General features: G+C 36.2%; 1 protein-coding gene across 5 annotated transcripts in view; it reads right to left on the bottom strand.

The window, feature by feature from the left end:
• CPNE8 (copine 8) overlaps positions 1 to 23,925 on the bottom strand; it is a 109,739-nt gene that overhangs the window by 35,545 nt on the left and 50,269 nt on the right. For 4 of the 5 annotated variants that reach the window (XM_049813939.1, XM_049813940.1, XM_049813941.1 and 1 more), the window contains 5 exons: positions 21,356 to 21,419; positions 16,909 to 17,012; positions 14,990 to 15,094; positions 8,620 to 8,661; positions 2,655 to 2,730 (listed from right to left, as the gene is read on the bottom strand). In XM_049813939.1, coding sequence (XP_049669896.1) covers positions 2,655 to 2,730; positions 8,620 to 8,661; positions 14,990 to 15,094; positions 16,909 to 17,012; positions 21,356 to 21,419 — 391 coding nt within the window. Of the gene's footprint in view, positions 1 to 2,654; positions 2,731 to 8,619; positions 8,662 to 11,018; positions 11,189 to 14,989; positions 15,095 to 16,908; positions 17,013 to 21,355; positions 21,420 to 23,925 lie in introns of those variants that run through there. The other variant, XM_049813943.1, reaches the window with a different exon arrangement.

Here is a 23,925-nt window from a genome sequence, read left to right as displayed (position 1 = left end):
AAAAGGCACACCATAAAAGTCTACCTGTAACACACAGTCCTTTGGGTTCACGACTCCATGATCTGAAGCACTGAATATGAACTTCATATTTGGACTCTTCTAAGGTTCCTCTATTCCCAGTAAATAAACACCTTAGGACAACAAATACAGCACAGACGGTACCTTGCCTGAACAGTAGTTTTCTTGTGCTGTATGAATGCTCATATCCAGAAATGAAAGACAGCAAAAATGAGAACAGAATTGACTGAGAAAGACAACGAAATAGAAAGTTAAAAATAAAACAAAGGTCGCTCTTTGTGAATCTCAGTAATTGAGGCTATGAAAGACCTACAGAGCAAAACCTACAGATCCAGCACTTTACTGTAGAGAAACTGAAAGTATCTGGCACAACCCATACACTTTGTCTATGAGCATGAGTGAAATGGAGGGTGCTAAAGAGCTTCAACACGAATGACTGGACATATGCTTACATATGTGAAAGTGCAATAGCATGTATTTTCACACAGGGGAATGACAGGTCCCTGGAACACAGGCATTATTTCCATGGGAATATTGCCACTCTTGAGCCCTTGCAGGGAGTATCTCTTTAAGGTAACACTGCTCTAATTAAGTAGACCACCTGTTCCCAAACACCACCACCACATCAGTATCACAAGACAGCTGTGGGGTTTTGTGCAAATGCATCAAGAATGCCTATCATCAGAATGGTGAATCAGATGCTTAGGTACTTCTGTGTACCTAAGCACTAGGCTACTGCTGGGTGAAAAAGGAATGGTAAAAGGAAACACAGGGCAATCAGGCAACTAAATTTGTTGCCTATTACCCGTATCACCTAAATTAGGGATAATACTTCCCAGCTTTTGTACACACAGACATTCACACACACGGAGGGGAAAAAAAAAAAAAAGAGGTGGAACTTGAAACGCTCCACATTGTTTTACCATGGGAAAGAAACCAATTCCTTTTACAGCAATTCTAGAAGACAACTCCAAGTACATGACGCAATACAGTGCAGACACTTGACACAGACCTACACAGACCTACTTGACACAGTGCAGACACTTGACATACAAGCCAGTATGTGTACACAGCATTGTGTAGGTAGACCTCCTACCTTTGGTACTAAACAGAGAATAACCACGTTATATCGGCACCAGAGCTGATCATTAGACTAAGATAATCTAGGCAGAACTTAGTAGTTCAGATGCAGCACAACTCTAACTCACCTGTACTGCTTCTAGCTGGGGAGCACAATCACAGTATTTGAAGTTACAGTACTACACACTGTCACCTACTGAAGATAAAGCTGAAGTGATCTAAGTTATGCATAAAAATAGTGGGGACTCAAAACTGAAACTGAAATTTCTTGGATCTATAAAAATATAAGCTGCAGTTTAACACTGCAGAATGTAATGTATTTCCTTAGGAATAGTCTGTAAGTTGACACTTCTTCTCAGTGACAAAATACATTTTTAATCTTTTCCTCCTATTGCCTCTCTTTATTTAACACATTCTGAAATTTCATGATACATTTGTCATTCCAGAATGAGATTCTTCCAGGATATTAATTTTAAAATGAAGTTTTAATGCAGGAGTCTTAATGCTTAGGCTTTTTTTTTTTGCAGTCTATTTTTTGCACCCAAATCTGGGATAATTTTTGAAGGGACCTTTCCAAAAAACAACAACAACAAAAGGCCAAAAATTAGTCCCTTTATGACACTTCAAGTTTGTGAATCTCAATTTTTGTTTGCACAAACTCAATGATTGCTTTTGAGAAAAAATTACAGCATATTTTGAAGAATCAGTAAAGTTTGATGTTGGGAAAAAAAAAGTTTATGTTTTTCCAAATCCCAATAATCTCAGACTAAATTAAGAAAGAAGTCTTAAACTAGGGATTTATTAGATCTGAAATAAACAAGCCTGCACAATTTTGGCCACAGGACCCTGTAGAGAAAAGAGAAAGAAGACTAAGTGGGAATGTGGATGTAGTCTGCATTCACCTACAATACACGATAAGGTCTGGCCACAGTTAGAAATCATCTAATGATATAAAACTCTATAATTGAATTGACAATTCAGATGTATGAATCCTAACCTGGAGATAAGACGCAAATTTTTAAGCAAAGATTGTAACTGACCATATGAAAAACCCTACCAATCAGTAAGCTAAAGTCTCGGTCACTTGTAAGCCCTGCATCAAAACTCTAAAGATTCTGAAGTCCACAGTTAAGATCAAAGGCATGTGACTCTGCATCTGATGTAGGAATCACCAGATATTCTTTGGATAGGAGAAAATAGCATACAACACATGTAACAATTGGCAAAAGGAGAAATAAATGACAAATTGTTCATACACAAATGGGGGTAACACAGTATTTGCTCCAAGTTATGTCATACCAACCCAGCTGCCTGAAGTGCTCTTCTTGTCCTATCAGAGCCCAGTGTGCATGCACATGCACACATACCTACTTGGCTTTAAATCTTTTTATGAAGCAACACTTTCAGATTCTCTGTTCTTTACAAAAGGAAGAATATGAAATAATTACAAAGTTTAATTTTGACAAGCACTGTACAGATTTGACCAGTTTGCCATGAAAACATTGGAAGTGTTCTCATTTATTTCCTGAAAGTGAGTAAATACTCACAATACTTACCTCATACACGTTGAACTGAGATTGTCCTCTCGACAACTCTCTGTAACTTGTTGTGAATTCTCCAATGAAATCATGGCTGTATAAAAAAAATGTTTTCAAATCAAATGCACAGCATTTAGTAATTTAAAGATGTATTACATCTATTTATGAAAAAGAGAACACAGTCAATATGAACTGACACCTAGGAAAGGAGCAATGGCAAAAGATATAATTTGCTTAAAAATCTTTATTTCTTCCTCTGATGTGTGTTCACTCTATTAGTAATAAAAATTCAGAGATGAAAAGTATTAGCTTCAATCTTTCTGATGGCTTCTGCTTAATTTAGCTGCACAATGAGGACTAGGTTGTAAATTAGTGATCTGACCCCAATGTAAGCTTACAGAATCTGAAAAAACAGAGTGGGCTATCAAAGACTATCACCATTTTCTCACTGGATGACCACTGGCACCACAGACTCTGAACTGTGTGCGAGACTACATGAGAGAAAGGGAGGTATTAAGAGTGTGAAAGGAGTGACTTAAACCAGAAAACACCAGCCCTACCAATTTGTGTAATGTGATATTGAACCATACTTTTAAGGTTCTGTGTCTGTCTTTGAAGCTGCTGTGTCTTCCCATCTGGGAGGAGAAAAGCAATCCACTGAGGCTGCTCAGCTCATAGTATTAGACACCATTGGAAAGCAGATCTTAACCTAACACTAAAGCAGTGGTTACCAAGCTTCTCCTTTCTAAATTCTATTCCTGCTCCAAGGATACATTCAACACTCCTGTGCTGTTACCCACATTTTGAAAACTACTTTGTCAACTCTTAACCAGGGGATGGCACGCTGCCAAGGAGCCACTGTGAGCAGGGTGGCCAGAGGGAGTGTAGTGGATAAGCATCACTGAGAAAGGTGGCTGGGGTCAGGGAGCTGGGACACAGAAACCACAGGGCTGCCAGAAGTGACTCAACTGCAGGTTCATATCTCAGGTGGGTACCTGGAATGGAAGCAACTGCAGGGGTGAATGCCTAACAGCTGGCTACACAACTCCCAGCAGTCACAAGACCTGTTCCCATTCTCCACTCTTCCCAGCTGAACTTTCCTCACCACTGCTCCAACTTCCATTCCCCCCTGCCCCATCTCCCTCTGTTTTCACAGTTGTTCCCTAACAAGGCATTGTATTTCCTCTACACTCTGCCTCCACATCTAATGAGCTATGAAACTAACTTTTTTACCTTCTGTCAACGGTAAATTAGAATAGAAAGTCAAAGTTTTATGACTTTGTTGCTTGTAAAATTTGTTTTTAAGAAATACAGCATGCTTCTAATTAAGCTATAAATATTAAAAACAAATTTAAATAACTCTGTTGCAAGAAGAGGAAAAATGGAAACAATCCATAGCAATATGAAATTTCTTTCTTGATTTATTCATAATGAAATGAAATGAAAAAAACAAACCCCAAATACAAATCTCACTTCCTAAAATGAGCATGAATTCACAAAATATGTAAACCAAAAAATTAAAAGGTTCAGTCATCATGCTAATGCACATGAAATAAGCAAAGCATCCTGTAAGAAAGCTTGAGAAATACTATGTGGTGAAGACATTCCTGATTACTCAGATTCAGAAGGGACCACCTCTCATGAAACACTCTTCCTCCAGTTTGGAGATCAGGAAATTTCTTCCGAGACAGACTAAGACTTTTCTTACGAAACTTATTTTGGAGGTATCATCTCCTTTTACTAAATGCTCTCCAGACTGCAATGACTATTTAACCAGGGGAACAGAGAAAGCCATCCAGACAGGCTATGGAACTTGAGTTCTATATGCGCTGTAGCACATAAGGTGTATTTAACCTTGGGTAACCATGGCACTGGAGAAAAACGTACCTTGGTTAAAGAGGAACCTTTCCCCTTCATAACAGTTCTTACCTTAAATTTTCAAGTCAACTTGTATATTTCAAAGGCAGAAGTTCAAACAATAGCTCAATGACTACCTACAAACCTGCCATAGCAAACAGAGGAAACACAAGCAATTCCAGACAGGGCTGTCTCTGGGGGGAAAAAAATAAATCTGTTCTGCTTAAAAGTAATTGTTTCTTTAATTTTAAGAAACACTGTGGCATATACACACACTGACAAGAACTGAGCTAGAAATATATAATTCCTCTGACTAATCACATTAAAAAGGTATGGGCTCATTTAAGCAGTCTCAGAATTCTTTGCACTTAAAAGATCATTAGCCTGGATCTTAACACTCAATATTCAGATGGATGTACACCCCTCCACTAGGCTGGCTCTGAAAGATGAGTGCCTGTCAGACAACATTTGCTTTTGCCAGAAGTAAAACTCATTAAGAAAAACAAGGCACCGATCCCTCCCACTATTCATGAACACACTTCACCAAATGGATCTCCTTATTAGTCTCTGGATTGAGAATCCAAAGAAGTTAATCTCTTTGCCTTCTTAACACCAAATATTCCTAGACTTAAAGACTTTTGTCCATGAGTGGCATATCAGAACACTGAATCAGAGACTCTTATCACATAAAATATTCGCTTGAACTCCATCTCCCTAAATCTTCCACTTTTGGCATTATGCTTTGAAGTGCTGAAAATCACTTTCAGAATTGTATTAACTTTGATTTTTTTAATGATCTAAAGGAAAAAAAACCTATGGAGGAAAGGACAATCATCACCAGAAATATGTCAATGAGTAAGGGGAAAAGTGCAATAATTTAAAAATCAACTATCTAGCTGGAGAAGGAAGATGAAGATGGAGGACAAGAAATAAGGTGAGAGAGCCTAGAATCCGAGATTTACAATCTCTCCTGCAGTGTTTAGATTCTCAGATGAATGTTTCGGTGGCCCCAGGTTAGCATGATAATATTTTCAGTTTTAAAATTAAGAAGAAAACCATATCTGTGTAACAGATCATGAACATCAATACTGTGAAATAGCTTTTGCACCATGTATGCTAAGTAACAATTTCTCTGAAATTAGTGAAAAAGCCTTCAGAGAGAAATAAAAACATCAGAGTATTGCTGATGTGAAGTTGCACATCATCTTATTTTTTTCTTCTGTAAGACCTGTCTGCTAGTACTTCATTGATAAGGACACTCAACGAAAAAAAAAAGTCACTCTGTTTCACAGAATTAGGCTTGTCCAAAGCAACAAAACCAACTTTTGTGACTTCTTATAGCATCAAATATTTTGGGGTTTGGCACAACTCTTAGAAGCAATAAAAGGTATCAGTTAGAACAAGTGGTTCACATTTTGACAATTTTTGTGCAAAACCTGGTTTGAGACAAAGAAATATTTAATAATTAATTGTGGTGTTACAAAGGTCCTGTATTACATTTAGTCAAGAAATTTTAAGTGATGTTTGAAAATAAATGAGAGCTGAGAATATACAATTACTCTTACCAATGTAGTTCACGAACATGACAGTAAGAAACTCAACCCAAAGCACCCTGGAGCTGTTTTTTCAAAGCACAGATAACACAGAATGAGGAAAAAGGAAAAAAAACCCTCTACGTCAAGACTCAAGAAGTCAGAGTCATGTCAAGATTCAGAAATCAAGTACATGCAGAGCAACGTTGCCTTACTGATTGCAGAATAACCTGCAATATTCAGTGTAACTTGCTTTGCTATCTAGCAGGCTCTCTGATGATTTTTCAAAGGTTGTTCCTGCCCAGTCTGCACATCTCTGGAGCAGGTTCAGCATAGTCAGGTGATCAGCTAGTGTAACAACTGCTTATAAACAAAGGGTCCATCAAAAATGGAAATTAATATAAACTGAGTAACAGTAGCATTGTACAAAAAATTGAGACTAATTCTTGAACGGGATTCACTTCAGATATATTTGGCAATATCAAAGGCAAATTAGGCACTTTGGCTCTTGCTACAATCACTAGTAAGTCATAGGCACCACCAACTGGCAATTTATTCCAGTTAGGATGGATTCAATCAGACCATTTTCCCCTGTAAGCTACTGAAGTAGCTTAAATGATCAGTTCAATCTAGTTGTCTGATTTTTACATTGTCTGAAGTTACATGAGATGAGTGCTGTCTCATCTTTCTGAGGAATTTAACATGTAAGATGCCAGTGTTCTGTCTGCTACTAAATTCAAAAAAGGTAGAAAACAAAAGGCAAAAAAATCATACTGTTAGAATAAAAAGGAATACATGTAAATAGTATCCTACACTTTTTGTTTTTTATATATTAATTTTATAGGTATTCAGAGTGGGATGTGAGCAAAAGCAGATAACTTTTAGAACTGTTTGGGAGAGTGTAGAGGCTAATGATTGCCTGAATTCCACAGTATGTTGAAGATTTCACTCTGAATTGCAGCTACACAATATTATTTGTCAGATTTCCTCTTTTTTTTAATCATACCTCATTTTCAGATTTTGGACGAAATGGGACAGAACATGGGGTTTGACACCTTAATAAAATATAATCTTTATTTTTTATTAACTTGGCAATATAATTTAATTTTTCATTATTAGATTATTTTAAAAAAATATTGTTGTTTATACTCAGAAGTGTAAATGTATCACATTTTTAAGGATTTGGAAAATCTAAGTGAGGAACAGAAGATGTTAACAAACATTCATCATTACAGTGATGCAGTTATTTTTTGCTAATATGGCTTTGTTAATTTAAATCCTTGTATTTTTAATTGCCAGAATATGTTATTTTGTCTCTCCAGGGAATGCCTAATGAAGAAGGATGAATTTGCACTAGCAAGTATTTACAGAGGGTAAACATGTCATAAGAATGCTTATAAATCAACAGGCTTCATGATGGAACCAAAAAGACAAAAGTATAAGCTGAGAAAGCTGAAACTGATTTTGAACCTTGTCAGCAAGGAAATGAATGGGAGCACAGGATAAATTTGCCTGTTATGATTAAAAGATCTGTTTGGCCACAGAAGCACAATATCATTAGCTATAATACTAGGAGCAAATTGCATTAGCAATATTAAAGACATTACTGTATAATAAATAATATACTCTTAAAAATCCAATGTAAGTGCATATCCATATATTTAAAAATATAAATTAAGATTAATAGGAAATAATTAAGACAGACCAACTTAAAGATAAATAGAAATCAATATATTCTTGTATTACATACAAGTTCTAGTACCATGATTTATGAGTACAGCTTCCAACCAAAGTATTAAGATACAAGCTCAAACAGTTCTAAAAGAACAAGAGGTATCAATCCAGTCTGATAGAAAATAATTCAATCTTGTTTGTCAAAATAAAGGCAATTTGAAAGGCTAATTTCTTCAGAAAAAAGGTACACACAGTACAGACAGCAAGCTTGAATAATAACAGATTGCCCCTCCTGAATTTAGCAACAGAAATTCCACACATATTCCACCATCCTCTTTCTAGCAATGGAGTTATTTAAAACCCAGGTCTTCCAACTCTAGTGTTTACAACAACATTTTGAAGAAGATAGGCATGGAAATGAATACTCAAACCCAATCTGAAATTATGATAATTAATAGGTAGTTTCTACATTGTAATACCTAGGCAATCATGAAGTAGCAATTGCAGGCTCATGCATATTATCATACTTGAAAAGCAATGGTTTATGAAGCAGTGTTTTAAGCAAAACAAAGTAGATTATAAAATGGATTATGCCCCTCTTCATACATGTACATTAACTGACAACATAATGACATTCACAAAACTGATCTTACAGATCACAAAGCATTCAATCTTGCTTGTTCCATGTATGAATATACAAACATCATGTTTGAAATAGGCTAATACCTCATCATTTACCACAATTGCAATACAAAAAAGAACTGTAGCACAGCAAAACTTTCTTCCAGTACCCGTACCTCTAAATATTGATAAATACAATTCCCTAGTACTGTTCTGGCCACTATATATTTGTACATTTGAAAATGTGTATAAATATGCATGGATAACCCTAGAATTTAACAATAGAATTAATGTCTTACCTTCCATCTCTATCCCAATCATACACTTCTACTTTAATTGTCCTAAAAAATTAAAAAAACATAACCCTATTAAAACGTATATTAAAATGTACCAGGATTGCCTTTAATACTTGTATTTTAATAGCATATGGGTGCAACAATTTTGCCAAATCCAGAAGGCAGAATTTTCCAGTCATTTCTCATGGGGCAGAAAATAGCAAGGCACTCACGTTACCCAACATATCTTCATAAATTAATAGTAAAATACAGCAGAAGCTAAGGAAACAATTGAACACATTGGAAGTTTAACAAATATATTTTTACTTGCTGATGCTTTGAATTTTCTGTGGTTTTTTAAAAATGATTCTTCAAACCTTAAAGTATTATCAAAGTTTTTAAGAACATTAACAAACTGGAACTTATTGTGAAGGTTTCTTTTGTATATGTCATTATCTGGAAAAGGGATATCTACTGTGGAGTAATAACATCTTACAGAAAAAAAAGTAATATAACCATATTTGAGAAGTGTGCAGAGCTTGAGAGGGCCTTTATAAAAGAAAATTATTAAGCAACAAAGTACAGATTAAAAGCAATATTCACAATACAAAGTAAAGCACATTTAAAGCAGAAAGGAATTCTAGTCCATACATTTTGGCTCTTAAACAAAAATAACTACTCCAGAACACTATAAAGCATCAATATGGTAGACAGTATTAACCTCTTCTAAACATCTTGCAGTGGTGAAAAATGAAAACTGTGTGAGATCCACCCTTTGTGAAGGCCCTGTCTGTGGCTGGAGATGAAAGAATTCGTAGTTCTTTAAAGACTGCACTTTTCTGTTCTTAAACTCCCCCCTAGCTCTCAACAGAGGAGGAGGCTGCTTGGCTAACTGACCAAAGAGGACAGAAAAGTGCGGCATAATTTTTTTGTAATTCCTATAAAGCCAACAGGATAGTTGTTTAGTTCTTTCATCAGACTACACTAGAGAACCATCAGATTATACAACACAACCATGAGTCTGGCTTCCTAGAATGAAATGGGACAAGCAGATTGTGGGGTATGGGGGGAACATGAGAGGCAGACTCTGGGTACCAGTTTTTCCCAAACTGTCAGATGGCCCTGGACACTGTGGGAACACTCACCCTCCTCTTAGTGAGTCAGGAGCTGGTGGGCAGGCTGGGTAATAAAACATTAAAGCCTGCCAACACACAAGTACTCAGTGTAAACACTTTTTCAATAGGAAAACTAATTAGAATTTATTTCATTTAAATCAGATTTGAAAGCCAAACTAGTTTATTATACACACAAAATAATACATGGATCTAAAGTATTTTTTCACAGTATAAAACAATATCTAGGTGGCAAATTTGCAGAGAAGCACCTCATGAAAAAGCTGAAGAATATAATGGTTTCATACAGTTTCTTGAGCATCCCTCTGATGAATCTGCAACTGGCTACTGTGTGAATCAGGATACTGAGACAGGATACTGACACAGTTTAGCTAAAAGTGTGATCCAATAAACAAGCTTATGTCCCTCCTATGCATTACTTCATATCTATGAGACTATACCTCTTTTACAAAGAAAGGCTCAGAGATTTGGGGTTGTTCAGCCTGGAGAAGAGAAGGTTCTGGGAAGACCTTATTGTGGCCTTTCAATATATAAAAGGAGCTTATAAGAAAGATTGAGACAAGACTTTTTAGTAGGGTCTGTAGTGACAGGACAAGGGGAAATGGTTTTAAACTGTAAGAGGGTAGATTCAGATTGGACATAAGGAAGACATTCTTTACTATGAGGGTGGTGAGGCACTGGCACAGGTTGCCCAGAGAGGCTGTGGATGCCCCATCCCTGGAAGTGTCCAAGGCCAGGCTGGATGGGGCTTTGAGCAACCTGGTCCAGTGGAAGGTGTCCCTGCCCAGGGCAGGGGGGTTGGAACTAGATGATCTTTAAGGTCCCTTCCAACCCAAACCATTCTATGACTCTATACACATGTAAAAGCCACAAATGGAAGATGAATGTGGGGGTGAACTGTTTCCTTAAGAATACAGTGAACCTCTGAGGACAGCTCTAAGTATTCTTGCTTCAGGGATGACTGGGAAACAGACAAGATGTAGAAAACAAAAATTTCCCATGTAAAGGATCAACCTTATTTTACTTACTTGAAGAGTGGATTTCTTAAAATGCAAATACTACAGAGCATATTATCATCACCATCATTAACGAAACAGGAAACATGTATCAGGATGGAGATAGTATATAGTTTTATTTATCTCCCTTTACTACAGAAAGAGTGTATATATAAGTAAATTCAACAATCAGTAATAATGAATCCTGTCCGGCCTAAACTGAACTGAACATGAGATAGAAAAATAATACCTCCAGACTCCCTGTATTTTAAGCAGCAACTTGCTTGCTTTCATTCTTCAGAACAGTTTCACATGAAGTGAAGTCATCAGGTCTGTGGTATTAATTGGGGGGGGACAGGAATCCAAGCAATTACTTTGTAATTTGCTCCCACAGAAGCTGCTCCCCAGTCTTCCTTTGAGATATGGTTGAACACATGTTGAATAATTTTCTTTACTAGGAGGGGACTAGGAAGGGGATAAGGTTGATCAACAGCTGGTCTTACGTACAGCAACAAATTCATGTCTAGATGTTTTTCACATTTTTTATGGTACTTTGAAACAGGCAAAGAAGGAGTTGTTTTGTCTAGATGTTTCTCTTTTCAACTCAAATTTAAGGGCTCTGACCACACCATTTGTTACATTTTATTCCTCTTGTGGAATTTCAGTTTGGGGTTAAGTTACCTTAGAATGAAAACTGATTAAAGTGAAATTTGTTCTGTGGAATGATGTCAAGAACAGCTCCAAACCTAGTTTATCCCACCAAGTATTTGACCTTTGAAAAGAAACCATATTTAATTTAGTAAAAAAGGCAGTATCACAAGAGTTTTTTTCCATAGAGAACCATTATTTTACTTCCAGGTTTCAACACCTGTTATTATTAAGATAGACAGGACACACCAGCGATTTAAGTTAAGATTTACGTAAGGTTTAGTGGGACTTGAGTTTTGCATTGTCTTACAAATCTGTGTTCAAACAGCCTAATCATCTCAGTGAGAAAACCTGAATTATTAAGATAAATTCTTAAGATTATCAAGATAAATTCTTGAGAAGGATCTTCAGACATGTAACTTCAATAAGAGCAATTCTTCCTTGAATAAAGCTCCTCTCTCCTAAAATTTATTTCATATGAAAAGGATTGATCACAGATCTTGAGTTTTACCTATTATGCATGACATGCAAGATATTAAAAGGCCGTTCAAATCTTCACATACTGATATTTTACCCTCTCTACACTGCTACTTTATCTGAAAGGACACAGTTTAGAGGACACGTTCTCTATTGTAATTTAAAAAAATCTTTCATTTAAAAAAATCAAGGTTAGAGAATGTTGGGGTTTAGGATATCTCTGTCTTAAAGCTTTTATGCAGAAAATAACTGTGTGTACATGCTACTTGAGAGCTCATATTAAGAGAAAGAAAGAACAAAAATATTAGAGCTACTAATTACTACTGTAGTACTGAAATCCCATCCCTGTCATGGCTGTAAACATACTGTATGATTACATAGTGTGAGAAAAATTAAGTAAATCCTGGCCTTTTCACAATGAAGAAGTGGACAGATCTTACTCAGAAGCATACACTAACTGAAGATTTACTCTCTCCAAAACCAGAATGAATGTTTACTGTGATATATTCTTACTAACAACATTATTCCCACCTTTCACATCTATCACAGAACCCAGAGCAACAAAATTTGATTTGTGAAACTATCATTATCTGAAAGAGACTTCTGAGGTTTGTGTTTTTATGTATTACCATGCTGAGCTTAGGAAGCTAATCATTACCTTTAGAAAGAAACATTTTCAAATAAAAAAACCCCAAACTTTGGATGCCTTTTCTGGACTATCAGCAGATACTAATTTGAATTAATCTGACAGCTAATGAGTATTTCTTAATTTGAAACATGATTGTTGTAGGTAGGATTATGAAGTTCCATGGAGCCTTTTACTCATAAGGCATTCACTGAGCACATTATGTTGAAAGCATTCAAAGTAGAATCAACATGAGAAAACAGTAGTTATGCAGTAATTTGAGGCATGCTATTATACTTTTTAATTCTCTTTTGGAATGCTGGAGTTATTTCAATACGCCTCTACCACAGTATCTTTTTTAAATTATTATGAAAACCTTTTTTCTTTAATATGATAAATAGTGCAGCGTCCAGAGACTAGCTTAATGAGCACTATTTTGCGTATGCATTATGCACATAAACCCATATACAAGTTAAAAATTCTATTTGATTAGAATGTACTTATTATGAAATTGCTGCATTTTTATTGCATTTAATTGAAAGATTAACCAACATGCACCAAGTACTTCACAAGGAGAGTGTTAGCAATGTAGGAGAACCCTTTTTCCTTCGGTCTGAAGGAATATGACATCAAGTACTGGAAGAGTATCACAGATAAATAAAGCAGCTAAGATCTAGTAGGGAACACTAAAAATGGCCTTTTCCCAAAAAAATGATTAAAAAATACCGCTTTCTAAGGAAAAAAAAAAAAAAAAAGTCACAAGTCAATTAGCTTTTGACTCTTTAATACACAGATTATAAAGACAGAATTTTAGGTTTATTACTGTGAAAGCATTCTGCTTATCTTAGTGAATATAAGCACTTCTTACTCTCCTGCTTCTTCATATTGACTACTGAGATTCAGTCATTTGATTCAAGAGTTGGTTTGTTTATCCCCTGGCATTAGCTAGTAAATTACAAGTTCAAGGTATTCTTCCCCAGAAGACTAGGCTTTCATGGTAACTAATTAAAATAATTGTAGTGCACACACTTCACTGAATAATTAGCTTGATAAAGTAGTAAAACAGAGTTATGGCATGGCAAAATCATGTACTACAGTAACATAAAAGGTACATGAATGGACAGTAATCACGTAAATGGAAGCTGAAAATAAAAACTGAGGTAGAAAATTAACTACTTAAATTCCAAATTAAAGATTGTTTCAAAGATACACTCATAGGAAAATTATCAGTTTGAGCAAAGTCTTACTGAATTTCCCTACAAGCAGCAATACGTTTGAACAAAGGATTTGGCTTCTGCTGATGGAAACTTTAGTTCACGGTTAAAAGAATGCAATACTAAACATATTTTTATTTTAATCAATAAGATAAAATACCTTAACTTATGTAAGATAATAAGATATGATCATACCACTCTCAACTTAATAAAATAAAACAAATGTTTAGGGGTTACAGGGCATTCAAAACAGATTTTTGACCTTTTGCCTTTGAAATACCCAGACAAGTACATTTTGCATCTCTTGGTTTTTTCAGTCTATGTAAAGCTGAATTGAACCATAGCGCATCTACCCACCTATCTACTACGTTCAGCTGACGTATTATGCATATTTTTATCCTAGTCTTCATATATTTCCTTCATGATTTTAAACTAAATAGTACACTGCTAAAAGTATTATGACTAATCGATAAATGTAGACTTTCTCAGTCTTACCAAAGTAATTCCAGTACTCCAGATTTCAGGTAGCAGAGATAAACTACCAGACATTTAACAGGGTACTTAATAAAAACACCAATATCTAAATGTATTTAAAAAATATGAATGGTGACAACAGAGCAAGAATACATCAACAGGGAATTAAACATTTTTCTTGTTGATGTTGTTAGAAGCTAACATGTCCGTTTTTTAAGGAGTCTAAAAGCATCCTTTGTTCCTCAATTTAACTAATCTGCTTGTTATTATTGGTAAAAGATGGTTAAAAACATGATATTATTACCATGTTTTTCAAAGATGGATCCTTTTGCATGGGATCACTGAAAACTTCAAATCTGAAGATGATGATGATGATTACCTCCTGCATTTCTCATCTACTTACCTATATATTTTAAAGGCTTTCATTTATCAGTATCCTCTGACATTACAATGTCACCCAAGGAAGACAGATCATCACTGTTTTTCACTGAAACATTATTAAAACTTGTGCACACTAGTAACAGCGGCCATTCTTCAAATCAGTCTTTTCTTTCTAACTGTTTCTTAACCACACCATAGAGAGCAAAGAATTTTTTTCCAGCAATTACCACTAACATTTCCTACAGATTTAGCACATTGGCTTTATTTTTCTAAATTCTTAAATGTGATGAATGGTTTTGAACACATATTATCCTTTCAAAATGCTGATTAAATAACCTAAATAACATCAGGAACTGAACTGCACAGGAAAAACTTACATATAAAAGAATGTATGAGTTAGGGGGAAAAAAACCTATATATGCTAAGAAAGCTTAACTTATAGCTTACCGGTCATAGTCTCCATTACACAGTGCTCTGACAGAAATCTTGAACGCCTGCCACACTGGATTTAATGTATTTTTTATGACTTCTGTTTTGTGGCAGATTGTAAAACTGTAATAAAAAAAGATATATTTTGTATTTATTTATTTTTTCTTTTGTGTCATCAAACACGGAATCAAAAGAGCTCTAATCTCTATTCACTCATACAATGTCCATATAAAATCTAATGTAAGAAAAAAAGAAATGCAGTGAAATCAGAGTAGGGAGGACTGAAGAGAACAGACCTGTTTGAGAGAGATTACAGACTAGGGTGCTAAACAGCTCTAAACCTAAAATGTTTTTACCCAAAACTTCAACAAGAATTACTACCATTCAGTGAGTTATTTCAGGCAAGAGCAATCTCCATCCCACTTGTTTAAACAGGTATTGTACAGCCAGTAGACAGTCACAGATCCAGAAATAAAGCAGTCTGGTAAGGATTTGACTCTTGCTTAGCGAAGTGATTAAGAAACTAAGCCAAGGGAGTTGTGGCTTTTTGATTTTTGTTCCCCATTTTATGTCTCTGATTTTTTAACCAGGGCTGTCTCAAGTAAAACATATAAGCCTCTGTGAGATCCCACGATCACCTTCTCTCAGGTGAAATACAATTAATTGTTTTAATGCATTCTGCTTTCTCTAAATGATGCAAAACTAAAATATTTATTTTGAATCCTCAACTTGGGGACTGAACTGTTCAAAAGAAATCAGGACGCAAGGTCACTGGTGAAATCACTATTGAAATTCTACATACAGATATAACTAAAGTTGTCCTTTGAGGGAATATCTTCCTCACATTTTGAAGGCCTGTGTTTTTATCCTGGCTATGATTCAGAAGGCATGCCTGAAGCTGAGACAGAAAAGGGGCCATCCTTCTGCCCATGGGTGCAGAATTAGTGCCCCAACCTCCTATTGGATTCAGCAGACCAGTAAAGAATCAGTGGCTCAACACTCACCTCTTGGAAGGAAGTGGGGAAGCACAGCACTCAAGGCCAAGAGAAACTGCATATACCAGCACTCCTAGTAATGCCCAGAGAAATTTCACTAATGACCTGAATACCGCTCACAAAGGACCCATAACTTCTCCAGGTTTGCAATTTCAGATATTTCAGTATTTATTTAGGAAGCTGTTCCTATAATCTGGCTCCAAGAGCAAAAGAGCAGGGAACAGACACACGTATACCCATACACAGGTTTATGTTAACAACTGTTCCAGTTAAGCTACTGAAACAAGTCATACCATACATGTCTAGCCTTTCGTTTGATACAATGTTATAGGTGAGGACTATCAGTTTCCAAGAAAATTTAACTTGCCAATAGACCCCCATGTAACCAGTATGTTGACCAGAAGTTAGCATGTCAAGTCTTAGCAGCAGAACAGCAGAGATTAACCCACTTTAACAAATTAAACCATGAATGTAGCAACAGCCACTTGTAAAAAAAAAAATTCTATTTAAGATATTTTTGAATTCTATTTCCTAGAACTGTTAAAAGATATTTCCAAATTTGCAGTATAAAATGTTTTTATCTAAAACAATTTCTAAGCATTAGCATATTCTGCAGCTACAATTTTGAGAATTCTATTGAAATTAAAGGCATAGTATATCCCAACAAAAGTAATGCTATTTAACTATTTCTATTACAATTAATTTTCAGTGTCTACATTTATTACACATTTAACACTTAAAACTCTGAGTTGCAATATTTTATCTATTTGTTACAATAGTTTTATTATTATACTGCATAACATGATATACTTAAATCCAACAAGCATTATAAAAGAAATACAGCTTAATCTGACAAATATAAAAAACCAAAAACTGTATTACCATCTGCAAATAAATAAGTTGCCTACTGTTTAGCAGCAGAAATACTTAACAGGCATCTACCTGCCATCTTCATTGCTTCGATGAAATACAAGGAAAGGATCAGATTTCCCAAAGAAGTCCTTCTTGTCTAGTTTGTTCGCACAAAATTGCATTAAAACTGAATCCTGAAATAGGTAATACAGAAAAGTTACATACATGCAGTTTACTACACTAAATTAAAATTTAAAAATCATTGACTAATAACCATACAAATAGAAAACAAAATCAATGAGGATATCTGCCTTCTAGATGCCCTCTACATATTCGCATTCCTGTAATGTCCTTATAGTGTGATTTGAACTGCTGGAACCAAGAATTCCTTTGTAAAGGAATGCAGAGGAAGGGTAAATTTCTATGCTAAATGCCTCAGGATATTACCAGTATTTTCTGACATCCAAAGTTGCATTCTCAGGGAAGTAGATGCAGAGGCAAAGAATGCATATTAGAATTAATTTTAAAAACTCCAGTGAGACAGGATTAAGCCTCATTCCTTCAGTGACTTAAACCTGCAGTTGTCTGCTCCAGCTGTCTGTAAAGCAAATGGCTTAGCAACTTGCTATTAAGCATCTAGAAGCCTCCAGAAAATGATCCTGGAAGATAACAAATACACCCATTCTGATGACAAATAAGGAGAAAAGTTTCTTTGCTGTGGTCAGGCAAACTGATAGTCACACATGGTCTCCTCTTTGGGCAGAGTCAAGAATGCAAGAAGGATTATAAATGCAAAGATAAAACTGCAGACTCACCAGCTAACTGGGGCAGGGCCTGCTGGAAGACTGTTCCATAAACAGGTCTACAGGTGTAACAGCAGCAAGAGGAAGAATAGGGAAAATATGGGCTCACCACTGAGTGGGGCAGGGGACTAGGTGACAATGGACATGGAAAAGTTTGTGTTTCTCAGAGCTTTCTATGCCTTGGTCTTTGCTGGTAAATTTGCCTTCAAGAATCCTGGCCACCCAAGACCCAGACCTGAGAAAGTCTGAAACAGGGATGACTTGCCCTTGGTAGGGAAGGACCAGGTAAGGGAACATTTAAACAGACTAGACATACAGAAGTCCGTTGGACCTGATAGGATGCACCTGTGAGTGCTGATGGAGTTGGCCAATGTCACTGTGAGGCCACTTTCGATTATCTTTGGAAAGTCATAATGTTCAGGGAAAGTTCCTGAGGACAGGGAGAAGGAAAACATCACTCCTGTCTTTGAGAAAGGACAAGGGAGAGGATCCAGGCCAGTCTTTCCTCAATCCCTGACAAGGTGATAGAGCAAACAATCCTGGAAAACATTTCCAAACACATGGAAGACAAGGTGGCTGAAAGTCATCAGCATGGATTTACAAAGCAGAAATTCATGCCTGATCAACCTGAAGCCTTCCCTCATGAAATGAGTGTCTCAGTGGGTGAAGTGAGACTAGAGGATGTTGTTTATTCTTGACCTTAGCATGGCCTTAGACAATGTCTCCCATAATATCCCTGTTCACAAACTGATGAATTACAGACTAGATAACTGCAGTGAGGAAGACTGAAAACTGGCTGAACTGCTGGGCTTCAAAGTGTCATGATCAGTAGCACAAAGTCCAGCTGGAGACCAGTCACTAGTGCTGTACCCCAGATGTCAAAAATGGGGCCAGTAATATTGAACATCTTCATTCATCACATGGATGATGGGACAGAGTAGACCCTCAGCAAGCTTGCAAATGATACAATACTAGAAGTCGCAGCTTATACACCAGATAGTTGTGCCGCCATTCCAATGCACCTGTATAGGCTAGAAAAACAAACCAACATGAACTTTACAGAGTTCAACAGAGGGAAATGTCAAGTACCGCACTTGGAGGGGAATAACCCCATGCACCAGTACAGGCTGCAGGCCAAACAGCTGGAAAGCAGCTTTGCAGAAAAGGACTAGGGGGTCTTGGTGGACACCAAGCTCACCAATGTGCCCTTGGCAGCAAAGATCCTGGGCTGCATTATGAAGAGTGCTGACAGAAAGTTGAAAGAAGTGACTCGGCACTGGTGAGGCCACCCTGGAGTACTTTGTTCAGTTCTGGGCTCCCCAGTACAAGACAGATGTGGACAGGCTGGAGTGATTCTAGCAAAAAAGTCACTGAAATGATTAAGGGATTGGACCACCTCTCATATGAGAAGAGGCTGAGAGAGCTGGAATTATTTAGCCTGGAGAAGAGAAGGCTCAGGGGGGTCTTATCAATTTGTATAAATACCTGATGGGAGGGAGTAAACAGACTCTGGTTAGTGGTATCCAGTGGAAGAACAAGTGGTAACAGGTACAAATTGAAATACAGGCAATTCCATTTAAATACAAGAAAAAAACCTTTTTACTGTGAGTGTGGCGGAACACTGAAACAGAGAGACTGTGGTGTCTGCTTGGGCATACTCAAAGCCTGACTGCACAGAGCCAACGAGTAACCTGCTCTAAGAAGAGCCAGGAGGGTCAGATTAGACAATCTCACCAGGTCTCTTCCAACCTCAGCAATTCAGTGATTCTAAAAATCTTTGCTGTACTGAATATGATCTATAAAAGTTTGGCAAAAAATCTCAGAAGATCAGATAAGAATTAATCCAAATATTAAATAAACTTAGGTAGGAAAATATCCCAGAGAAAGTATGTGACAGCTGGTGAGACAGCACAAGAGATTGTGTGAGAAAGTGTGCACATGAAGGAGCATGACAGAGAATGCAAAAGAGAGAGCAAGAGAGAGAAAGAGACTGAGCCCCAAATTATTTGCTAGCTCCCTTCAGTTATTTTGAACTAGTCATCATGTATGTAAAATTTGAGTGGGGTGAATCTGGAAGAACATGAAGGCCTTGGAAGGCACCTAGTATTTGTCTTCATTAAAAGGGAAAGAAAAAAACCCCTCTTCTGATTATGGATTTAATGGCATATTTATGACTTTTAAATAGTTTATTACAACTGGGATAACAAATGCTGGTCTTGGAGGATAAACCCACAATATCAGGAAAAAATTGCCTTTAGTCTCTTAAGGTTACCAATAAATGCTTGGAGTGATGGCAAAGATCTCTTACAAATGGCAAGAGCTTAACTTAAATGTAGAAGTACAATTTCTACAGGAAAGCAATTAAATGATGCACACATTTTGTCATCTGATAAAAGTGTGAACATTTTGATCATGTACTACGTACAAAAGTTTGAGCCAATATAAAACAGAGGGGAAAGACAGGCATTTCCTATGACCATACTTACTCGTTCATACTAGTAACACAGGAATTTCCTACTGCTAGATGGCAGTTAAATGAGACTGAGTTTGTGCACCCTATTAACATAACTGTGCAGGACTGGCAGGTTGCCTGGAAAAAGTAGGTAAGATTTGAGCCGATGTGCTGTTCAAATATACCCCTATACCACTTCTGCAGAGAAATAATACAAACTTGACTAAGCTGGAAATACAGCACAAAATTAAGGTTTTTACTTCAAATATCTAATGAACATAAGAAAATAAGGCCTAAACAGATTAGCTATTGGATATATTAATAAAAAGAGAAACATGACTACTGCACAAATAGAAAAAAATTAAGCACTTATGACGTATTATAAAAGTTAGAAGTTATACAAAAGGCAAAGCATTACCCCCTCAATACCATCGAATTATAAAAACTAAGCCCCAGAAACAAATCTCTTCAAGCCTCAAGGTATTTTTGTAGGTTTATATATCTAATCTGGTACTTTCCAGATCCCCTGAACATTCTCATAAAATGTCTGATACTATTGCATTCTTCATTTAAGATTTGCTATCTTGTCATTGCCAACTCTTCAAAGATACACCCTACAGCCCCATCCAATATATACCATGCTTTGACAAACTGCCTCCTTCCTCAGATTCCAACTAGTCTTTATCACCCCACATCTGTAATTCTTCCGTATTCTTCCTTCCAGTTTCTGTTTCCCATAGGCATCTGCCATTAATAGGCCATGGAAGTCTTCGCTTTCTTTAAAGAAAACTGTTTAAACTCTTCTTTTATGGTGATTCTTTGAAATACCTTACTAGTTTTTTTCCCCATAAACATTAATTTCACATTTTTTAAATAATATGACTCGCTATTAGCATAAAACCTTTTAATTACAAGGTTAAAATTTTACTTTGATGTTCATGCAATGTCAATATTCCATAATGGAACTATAATTCCATGGCAGTAACAAATGGATCTTTGTTAAAAATTGGACACTAAGAGATTAAAATGTGATTAATTACTTAGGGAGAAAAAGACTAGATTTAAAACTCATCTAATAATCAAAAACTTTATGCTTCATATTGTTTTCTGCTTCTTTCTACTTCTATCTAAAACTAAGAGTAACTGATAGGAAAAAAGTATCTTAACTTCTTACATATATCAAAATGCAAATTTATACATTATAACTTTCACAATCTGGTGCAGTCTAAATCACAAAATCATTTAAATTTTATTTTTCAAAAAGCAATGAACACACACTTACTCGGCAACAACCTAGTTCCTCTGCTGTTACTATGACTGTTCCACATTTCTTCCCAGGAATTCCACTGCAAGAAAATACAACTACATCAACTCAGTTCCTTGATACAATTTATGAAAGTTAAAACTGATGCAGATAAGCACAAAGTAAGCTTTCAAGCCACAAAATTGATGGCATGCTATAGTTTTCCTTTTCTGTCACTTGTCCTGTGTAAAAAAGTTGTCTTATCCTAAGTGAATTGGTAAATGAGTTGCATATTTATTCTAACTAGTAAGAAACAAATAATTTTCAATTTTAAAGGAAATAGCATAAAAAGTTTAAATGGGATGAAACGACAATATCAGAACTCCATTTTCCAGCCTCCCATTGATATTTTATTTAGAAATGACTGATTTGTGAAAAGCATCCTTTTGCAAATATTCCTTAAACAAAGTACCCAAAATATACATAAAACTACACACCAGCCTTATTTTACAACATTCTGAAATGTTTATGAAGACACATAATAATCTCACCACTATATCAGATACGGTAGTTGCAAGATAAAGTATAATTCACCCAGAGAGCAATTAAAAACATGCTGCTGCAACACCAGAAAACACAAACCAGATCTTTAGCATAAAGAGCAATACAGGAACAGAAAAGCCACACATAATCTTGTAATATTCAGTGCCAGCAGCCTTTTTGGGGGGGGGGGGGGGGGGGGGGGGATGGGAGGGGTGGAAGTACAAATATTGAGATGAAACTTTTTTGCATGATGCTATACTATAAATGAGAAGTTCTGCAATATCCTAATGTCTACTGGTGTGTCCATTAGTACACACCTTGGCAATTACTTCTAGATCTTTTTTCAAAACTAATGCTATTGCTTATGCTCATTTTATTTCTAGCTCTTTATTTCTTTATGTCTGTCTTGAAAATAATTATTTGAATAAAATTACTTTCCAAGAAGACATTAAGGTAAAATCATATTTTCAAATTGATTGTATATTTTAGGTTTTTCTAAGAGAACTAGAGGGCACTCCAGTTCTTCTGTTATGACAAAACATTAATGTAAACTTTACTGTTGTTCATATTTTGCTTATTAGTTTCCTTAATTGTTTTGAAATCTTTTACAGGGGTCAACAGTTTAGCAAGACTGTGGTATAATAAAGAACTGGTGGGAAAATAGTTCTTAGAAGCAGATAAAAGTTTAGAAATCATGAATAGAGGAACAAATACTTATGCAAATTTATGCAAGCTCACTGAAACTCTTGTTTAGAAGTTGATGTTTAAGTTTATAAGGAATACATCAGGGAAAGCTGCTCCTATACCACTGCAGTCATTTGCCAGTAATCAGAGAGACACATGACTTCTCTCTTGGATCTCCTCAGTACTACATGCTCAGTCTGAATTTCACAAGGAAAACAGTGGATTGGGAAACTATTCAAGTTTTTGTTGTGAAATTTTAAATGACGATTTAAATACATACAAAACTGATGGCACTCTTCCACTTAATGTGGTATGACTTTAAGATCAAACAGGATAACTTTCTTCAAATAACAGAAAAAAAGAATCTGGTCATTCCAAATGTTACACAGTACAATTCACAGTTTTATCAGCATCTTCAAATCATATGGTTTTAAATCTGTCAACCTTCAACAGTTCAAGACCAAAAATTACCCATTTTAGCCTCTGTAGCAACAGGATGTTGAAACTGAAATCTCAGATTTTAGAAGATGAAAAAGCTGCATTTTTTCTTTTGAACAGTACTTGAAGCTTGTCGTAGTTTAACCCCAGCCAGCAACTAAGCACCACACAGCCGCTCACTCACTCCCCCCACCCAGTGGGATGGGGAAAGAATGGGAAGAAAAAAGGTAAAACTCGTGGGTTGAGATAAGAAGAGTTTAAAAGAACAGAAAGGAAGAATCTAATAATGATGATAGTAACAATAATAAAATTACAATAAAAATAAAAGAATTGGAATAGACAAAACAAGTGATGCACAATGCAATTGCTCACCACTTGCCAACTGATGCCCAGTTAGTTCCTGAGCAGCGATCCACCCCCCAGACCAACTGCCCCCAGTTTATATACCGGGCATGATGTCATATGGTATGGAATACCCCTTTGGCCAGTTTGGGTCAGCTGTCCTGGCTGTGTCCCCTCCCAACTCCTTGTGCCCCTCCAGCCTTCTTGCTGGCTAGGCATGAGAAGCTGAAAAATCCTTGACTTAGTCTAAACACTACTTAGCAACAACTGAAAACATCAGTGTGTTATCAACATTCTTCTCATACTGAACCCAAAACATAGCACTATACCAGCTACTAGAAAGAAAATTAACCGTATCTCAGCCAAAACTAGGACAAGCTTGAAAAACTCCTGAAATTTGGTAGTTACAGCAGTAGTAGAAATGACTTAGTTATCAGGGTGATATTGACCTTACATGGTAAAATGTTTCAAGGAACAAATGACCACGACCCCAGCTTTGACAGGAAAGGAAGAAATAGAAATTTCAGAAATGTAACAAAAAAAACAGAAATTCCCAGCACCACAATTCTGCAGGTTATTCCACCTCAAATAGAAAGCACTGG

This window comes from Accipiter gentilis, chromosome 11 (genome assembly GCF_929443795.1).
Source record: "Accipiter gentilis chromosome 11, bAccGen1.1, whole genome shotgun sequence".
Classification (NCBI taxonomy): domain Eukaryota; kingdom Metazoa; phylum Chordata; class Aves; order Accipitriformes; family Accipitridae; genus Astur; species Astur gentilis.
The sequence above is the reverse complement of the archived record's forward strand: the minus strand, read 5'-3'. Positions and strand labels throughout refer to the sequence as shown.